The sequence below is a fragment of the Olea europaea genome, chromosome 7 (assembly GCF_002742605.1).
Source record: "Olea europaea var. sylvestris chromosome 7, O_europaea_v1, whole genome shotgun sequence".
Classification (NCBI taxonomy): Eukaryota; Viridiplantae; Streptophyta; class Magnoliopsida; order Lamiales; family Oleaceae; genus Olea; species Olea europaea.
Genome location: NC_036243.1, coordinates 24070034 through 24078443, shown reverse-complemented (window position 1 = coordinate 24078443; position 8410 = coordinate 24070034). Strand labels below are relative to the sequence as shown.

Here is an 8410-nt window from a genome sequence, read left to right as displayed (position 1 = left end):
CACTCTGTATTCTAGCCTACAACAAGCCCTTTGGGCAACAACATAGGGCCTGACTTTCGGTATTACCAAACCTCCATAGTGAGGGTGTGATAACACTCTGTATTCTAGCCCACAACAAGCCCTTTGGGCAACAACATAGGGCCTGACTTTCGGTATTACCAAACCTCCATATGGGATCATATAATCAGTAGTGCCAAATTTTCTGATGCAGAGGATCCTCAAAGAGGCAACTGCAAAGCATACTTTTGATACTACTTAGATCTTGTTCTTACTTATTCATTCTGAAATTTTCACAGTTGTCAAGACTATGGAAGAACAAAGAAAGGATTTTAGAAGAACATTGTTAAGAGGGACAAACTTTTATATTAAGAAGAGTTGAGCTCGAGATGATCCTCAATGAAAGATAAGAGCTCCTTATATAGAGGAGGAGCCTCATCATACAACCGACACAAAACTAATAGTACTACCAATGACTCATCACTTTTAGTACAATACTTATTACATAAGGACATGACTCATCACTTTACTAGCATGACTTACTACTTTTAGTACAATAATTTTACAACCATCTTTTAAAAAGTAAAGAATCTACTTTTTAAAAGAGATTTTATTGCAAACGACAAAATGATTATTTCACATGAGCTGCTGAGTCATCAAGGTGTTCCAAGATTTGCTTCTCGTCCAGGTTCATTTGAATCATCTGAATCAGAGGGGAGTCCATGTTGCTTCCACCAACGCCTAGTTGTAGTATCAAATTTTTCTTTAAAAATTTTTTCTTCCAATTTTTCAAGATTGTCTGGCTCTGTTGAATCAAAATCATACGACTGTGTTCCATAATCATATGGATCTTGAGAGTCCTGGAAAACACTGTCATTATAATTAATTTCCGTGTCCAAATATCTTGAAGTTTGTTTACAAGTGGAATAAGGAACCTTAGAATTCACCCTACCTGTTGATGAAAAAATGGGATTTGAGAGGACCACCAGCTAGTAGATCAGAAAGATTTGTATGGAATGTCCTACTCCTGCCTGAGCTTTCCGATCAACCAATCCAATCCCCTATTTCAGGGACATTTGTGTTAGGTAGGCCCAGGGATCACTAATTAGTTGAATGAACCCATCTCTCTGGCCTATCATTTGTTGGTCGATCCGGCTGGCATTTCCTTCATATCTATGGGGGCCCTTTATACAAGTTTGCCTGGATTGCTTGGTCCTGGTTTGTCCACGTCCATTTTATCAATTTTCATTTTTTCTTGAAATTCATTCCAGAGACTGTTACGCAGTTGTTGTCTTTCTGGTATGGTTTCTGGATATTTAGATGTTTCTCCAAGGCATTGATGTGGCCTTCCCAAGTAAAGCTGGTTCCAATGGGTTTTGTCATTTTCCCAAGTAGCAGATGGATAGTGTCCAAATACTTGTCTAAAAATTTGGCATTGTCCTTCTCTGTGTTTCTGAATGTCTTGCTAAATCTTGGTTGCATAGTCTAGAGGTAGAATTTTCCATGGAGCATCATCTTCTATGTCTGGCCAAATTTGTGAAGGAATTGTCTAGTTGATTTCAGCCATTTTTCTTTGAAATTCTCGAAACTCCTTTGGATACCTTTCTCAATCTTGATGGAGATTGAAAGGTTAGACTGCATACTCCTTAACATAAGAGAAGTGTTCATAAGAACCTGTTTCTGTAAAATATCCTTGCCGTTGGAAAATCAGAATTACAAAAACATTGTTTTGGGAAGTTCTCAAATCTTTAAATTTTAAAGAAAATGCTTCAAACATTTTTATCCAATGAGAAATAGGATAAAACCATTCGAAGAATTTCTTTGCCTCAAAATGTGCTTCTTGAAATGGATCATTTTTGTTAAAACTTCGAAAAGTGATTTCTTTGAACCATTCAAGAGATTCACAAACATTAAAAGAAACTCCAATTTGGAAAAGTTCCAATAAGTACCACAGAAAACAAAGTAATTCCTTTGAAAATTTTGAAACTGCTTGGTGTGGGATTATATGGAACAAATTAAAAAATGGATAATTTGGATGAAATCCAAGACCACCAAAGTTTCAATTCCTGTTTGCCTGATAATAATGGACTGGTATTTTAACATGAACTCTTGGGCTCGGGAATGGAGGGTTTTGTCTCTGATGAGAGTATTAAGTTATGGGGGAATTTGTTCATTTTGAGAAAGCAAATGAAATGGAAGGTTCATCATACAGATTACAGGGATAGGTTGGGAGTGAAAAGCTTTTGGTCTGGTGAGTAGGTCTGGAAGGACATTGGTTTTTCCCTTTATATGTTTAACATCAAAGTCAAAGTTTGAAAACCATTCTGCCCATCTGAGTAGTTGAGAATTTGGAATTTGTTTTTGTTTGAATGAAAGCATTTTAGGGAATGCTGACATGCCCATTTCAATAAGAAATTTGTGTCCAATGAGATGAAACTGAAATTTCTCAATACCACGTTTAACCGCCAAGATTTCTTTGAAAGTGGAATGATAATGCTTTTCTGCTTCTAAGAATGCTCCACTTTTGTATCCACAAATGTTTCTTTTTCCATTTTTCTCCTCCAATAGAACTGCTGCCCAATATAGATCACTTGCATCAATTTGTAAGATCCTTTTCCCGTTAGTAGGGATAGATAGAGCTGGAAGTTCTTGCACCTTTTGTTTGATTTTTCGGACTGCTTCTGTTTGTTTTGAAGACCATGGTGGTGCATCTTTTTTCAGCATGTTCTGCAATGGTATGATAATAGGAGTTAAATGATCAACAAAATTGGCCATGTAATTTACAATCCCAAGGAACTGTTGGACTTCTCGTTTAGAGAGATCTGTGTCTGCAAACTTTAACAATTCCTGACCAACATGTGGTTGTAACGAATATTGACCATCTTTAATATGCATGCCCAAGAAATCAATTTCAGAGACTCCAATAACCATCTTTTTCTGAGAAAGCATTATTCCAAATTGTTTTGTCAGATCAGCAAATTGAGACAACAGTTGAGAATGAGAATCGACATCTTTTGAGAACCAGAGAATATCATCAATATAGATTAATGCTGACTCTAATATTGGATGATAAATTCTTGTGATAGCCTTTTGGAACAATGATGGGGCCGTCTTAAGACCGAATGGCATAACCGTCAACTGATAGTGGTAGTTTGGGATACAGAAACATGTCTTATGCCTTTCATCTTTCTTAATTCCCAATTGCCAAAATCCTGCTTTTAGATCAAACTTTGAAAATATCTGTGCCTTGGACAGACTGGCAAATAAAGTTCTTTTGTTTGGAAGAGGAAACTTGTCATCAGCAAGGAAGTGATTCAATGGTTTATAATCAATCACAAGTCTCATTTTTCCACGAACTTGTTCACTTCTTTTGTTGACATAAAATGCTTGGCATGCCCATTGAGAAGTAGTAGGTTCAATGAGACCTTCATCTTGCAATTGGCTTAACTCTTTGGTTGCTAACTGGAGGTGTTCAGGGCTCATTCCAATATGGCTGGCTTTAGTAGGGTTAACGTCTTCATTTCTTTTGAAAGGTAGGGCTATGAAAAAATCTGGATTTTTCCATAGAGGGTGAGTGCATTTTGTGAGAAAATCTGTGTGAGAATCTGTACAACATTCTCGGATTAATAGGCTTGTTATATCATCAAGGCTGGTTATGGAAAAATATGTGGTTGGCTGTATGTATGGCAAAAAGTAGGACTTGTATCTAAGGCCATTTGGAAGAGGATTAACACGTTTTGCCCACAATTGTCGAATGATGTCAAAACCAATTACAATATCCTTCCCTGGTAAAGATGATCCAAGTAACTTGTGTGAGACATTACATTCAAGAAAGAACTGAAGTGTCACTGGCTTACTTATCAACTCTATAAAAAAAATACTCATTATTGGCTGCCTGGAATATTTGCGGATGTGTTTTCCACGTCTTTGGGAGAATGGCTGGATTTAAGATTGAACAAGCTGCTCCAGTGTCAAACAGACCTGCAACTGTGATTGGTCTTTCATATTTTCCTGGAAGTATTTTGACTTCAATCATCGGAACTGGAAGACTAAGATTGATTACTTGCATTCCATAGCATTCCTATATACTGTCATAGTCATTAGTGCTCTCATCATCGGAGTCAAATTCCAGTACGAAAACAGTTTCAGGGGACTGCTCATCTTCTTCAGAGAATACCGATTCAAGGTCCGCTTCTTCTTCCACTTTCGTTGCTGCATAGATTTGGTGTAAAATTCTCTCCTTCTTTTTGTTGGTACAATTTTTACAAAATGACCCTTCTTTCCACAGATAAAACACCTGTCTCCCTTTTTCTTTGTGAATTTCCTTTTAAAATATCTTCTTCTTCGAGGAAAAAATTTGGAAAATCTTTTGTTCCGAAATTTGAACCTCCTCCTGTGGAATTTCTTCTTTCCTAGACAATCACAACTCTTGTTATCATATCGGCACTTAATCTTCAAATCTGGCTGATCACATGCCTTTTCAAACTTCTGTCCTGTTGTACTGATATCCTTTAAAAACTCTCTTTGATTGCAGAGTTTTTTTAAGGTTCTCTTGACCCAGTTGTGAAGCTCTCCAAATGAAGTGGTTCCCAATGATTGTCCTTTTATTTCAATCATTCTGAGTGTTTCTTGACCAAGAGGCTGTGGGATGGACTCTAAGTAAGCCTGCTTTATATTTGTATCGTCCATTCCACCAATGAGGTAGTATCGCCTGGAAGCATTGTGGAAATGTTTATCCAGATCTTTAGGATTGTAAGAACAACATTTCAATTTGAAAAATTCTTCTCTTGCAATATCCTTCAAATGATCCGTCTTTCCCCAGAATTCCCAATATAATGATTCTATGAAAGCATCTATTGTTGGGGAATTAGAATATTGGATCTGGCGATATTCTCCAAGAGCATCATACCAATCTTTTAAGAACCCAGTGATTCTTGCCAGAAAAGATTTTATGACTGCAGAATGAGTCATATTTGGCCTTCGTAATTCTGCTAAACACCATGCTTTCATTTCTTGAAATCTTGCTTTCCACAAAACTGGAGGAATATCATCAAAAGTGAATTTGGTTGCTGAAGTACTATTTTGTGAATAATAATTGTTCACGACATGAGGATCAGCAATTTCTTCATCAATTATTTCAGGCTCATCAACAACAGGAATTCCTTGTTGAGTTTGACTTGAGTGTGGTCTGTCAGCCATATAAAAAAGAGGATGATCTTCTAGAAATTCATCTGAGAACTCTTCAAGTTCAGAACTAGTTTCATTTGGGATGATTAAAATAGGAGTTATAGAGGAACGATTTTGAGTTTTTTGTAGGAAAGTGGTTATGGGGTTTTTTATCAGCATTTGTGGTCTTTTTTCTGGGTTTGGTGGAGGTAAAACTTGTAGATTTTGTGAGGCTAATGGTTTGGTTTTCTTTATATCGGGATGAGAAAGAGGTGTCAATTTCTTTTCCCATTCTTCAGGAGTGAAGAGTGAAAATGTGGATTCATAAGCTCCTGTTGAATACATGGGTCCTGAAGTTTGTGATATATGGGTATATGAGATAGGGTGATATGGAGTAGAAGGTGGGATCATGGAATTGTTTTCAAGAGAAATGAGTTGTTTTTTGAGATTTCTTATTTCTCTTTCTTGATCTGTTATGGGTAAACGGTTTTGTAAAAAGGTCATGATTTCAACATGGAGGGTTTCAATCTTTTGTTTACAAGCTTGAAGAGGGGTTAATAGTGTTTGTGCTTGTTGTTGTAGAGTCCTTTCAATTCTTTGCTGACTTTGGTCAATTTTTCTCAACAGGGAATTTTGTTGGACTGCATTTTCTGACTGCCAGTTTAAAACTGCTTCTGCTGCTGAAAGCTGGTCAACTAAACCATCCGATTTTCTGGATATGGGATTCCTGATCTTCCAAGCATGAGTTGACTGCTCTTTGTCAAAAGAGGACAATGGAGGAAACTCTTCTTGTTGAGGAGGGTGGAACATAGCTATAGGCATAGCTATCTGAGGAGATGGAGGTGAACTATTATCCCAGTCCCATTTTTTATGTAGTTGGTCGCAATCCCATGGATCACCATTATCATCATCATCATCCCAACTAGTAAGAATAATAGATTCATCACTTGTAGGAGGTGGAGTGTACTTGACATAATAGTCAAATTTTCTAGAGGGTTCTCCTAACAAATCAACTTCTGCAGATTTGTTTTCATATGCTTCACGCAACTTTTGTTGGCTATTCTTCTTTTTCTTCTTCTTCCTGGAAGGACGATCGTTAAATAGATCTTCTTCATCTTCTATGCATTTCGCACAGAACCATACATCCCAATAAATATGTCCTAAGTTATCAGATTTGCAATAAATTGGCCTGCCATTTGCATCAAATCCATAAATGGAAATTTCTCCATTGGAAAAAGCAAACTGTGTTGGAAAATAAAGATGCTGATTGTATAGGCAGAGAGTCTTTTGACGCCTGGTGATGTTGCTCATAACTAGTAACCCAGGTTTGAGGGACCAATTTAATGAGCTTGGATCTAGGAATCTGTCTAGGAACATATGTACAGCTTGGCTGATCTGTTCCCATCTGAATTAATAAAGCATCATCCGTCCCATTAGGAGTGGCAAAATCAAGAGAGTGATTTTGAATTCTGTAAGCCATCTGGTAATGAAGTGTTGCTCCATATGTGACTGCTGTTGGAACTGCCCCAACAATTTGGACCTGGATTTTTAAAGCTGAAAACAATAATGGATCTGTAATTGGCATATTAAAATTTGGAAACATAGTAACAAGTACTATTCCCGCATTGAGTGTAGTTTCCACAGTGCCAATACATGCATGTTGATAATCAGCAAATCGTGTATCTAGAAGAGCAATTCTAAAAACAGCCGGGAGACATTTTCTTCCATGGAGGTTAAGCGCAATTTTTACAGCTCCAAAATGAAGATGGGTAAAACCTTCAGATAACCATACTTTTGGAAGATGAGATGGTAAATCTAAGGTAACAAACTGTTCCTTTTCAGTAGCAGGTAGAAGATGCTGATCAAACTTTGATGCCTGAACATATTCTTTGATTTGGGATTTTGATGGTGAAATGATACTTTTAACAGTTTTGGTGAAGGAATTTCGAGGTTTGTTATATGGAAGGTAAGGATTGACAAGAGGTAGATCTGTAACTGGAATTTTTTCAGATTCAAGTAGGTAAGATATTTCATAAAGGGAGTCGATTTTAGAAGTATTAGATTTTCGAAAGGAGGTGAAGGGTGCTAATATAGATGAACTAGAAGATTCAGACATAATTTTTAATGTGTTCTTCCTAGTTTCTTTCAAGCTGGATAATTCCAATCAGAATAATAAGATCAAGATAACAACATGGCTCTGATACCAACATAGTGGGGGTGTGGTAACACTCTGTATTCTAGCCCACAACAAGCCTTTTGGACAACAACATAGGACCTGACTTTCGGTATTACCAAACCTCCATATGGGATCATATAATCAGTAGTGCCAAATTTTCTGGCCCAAATCACGATATGTCATGTACTAGGTCAAAAAGTACATAATATAATGCCCCCGTTTGGTCTCCTTTCTCATTCTCTTTCTTTTTCTCTCTCTTATTTTCAACCACATAATCTTCCATAAATTAATATTACACACAAATCAAAAAAAATTCTTTCTTTTTCAACCACACATTTTATAAAATAAAAAAAACACTATTCCAACCATTAAAATTTGGCAAGAATGGAGGCCAAACGGGGACTAATATACTATATCCTTTTTCTTTTCTTTTTTTAAATTAAAAAAAAAATTTACCTAACCCCTACTACACGTGATTGGCACCATTTATAAATTCAACATAAGTATAAACAATTATCAATAATTTGACAATGACTATAAACTTTATTGTCTTGAATCTCACTTATCCGAATCGACTTTTTTTCGAGCCTCACACGTGTAATTAACTATGAGCTTTCCAACAAACCCAATATTGATATATTTTCATTACTCTATCACTAATTAAATATTTGACACAAATAAAATTTAATGTATATATGTTATTTTAGTCCCCCAACTTTCCAAGTTTAAAACATAGTATATTAAATAATTAATTCTAGTAAGTAAAAATTTTCGAAACTTTACAGGGAGGGACAGGGAATGTTTTGAGTCAGACATAGGGTTGGCAACAAGGAGGGGCAAGGATCCCGCCCTCGCCTTGTCGAGCATTTTCCCACCCTATTACCCGTCTAATATGAGGTCGGATAGTTGTCCCGTTTACGTGGCCAATTAAATTTTTATTTTTTTTAAATTCATTTTACTATCCTCATTCAATCAAGTGAAACAATAATATAGTTATTAAATTTCTTAATTAATTAACTTTTTTTTAAAAGTTAAATTATTCGAATATATTTGATAAGCTAAGATTATTAT

At 36.2% G+C, this 8410-nt stretch overlaps 1 protein-coding gene across 2 annotated transcripts; it reads right to left on the bottom strand.

The window, feature by feature from the left end:
- Positions 1-343: 343 nt before the first annotated feature.
- On the bottom strand, positions 344-7601 carry LOC111397527. Of its 2 annotated transcripts, none has more exons than XM_023024503.1 (2): positions 950-7601; positions 344-867 (listed from the first exon to the last, which is right to left on the bottom strand). In XM_023024503.1, exon 1 carries the CDS (start codon positions 6538-6540, stop codon positions 4057-4059), a length of 2484 nt encoding a protein of 827 aa, XP_022880271.1. In that variant the 5' UTR covers positions 6541-7601; the 3' UTR covers positions 344-867; positions 950-4056. The 2 variants fall into 2 exon arrangements, with proteins under 2 accessions (XP_022880271.1, XP_022880272.1); XM_023024504.1 differs by having other exon boundaries at positions 344-857.
- Positions 7602-8410: the final 809 nt, after the last annotated feature.

Excerpts from the sequence above, each read along its gene's own strand:
- LOC111397527 (XM_023024503.1), bottom strand. The coding sequence starts at position 6,540 with ATGTTCCTAGACAGATTCCTAGATCCAAGCTCATTAAATTGGTCCCTC.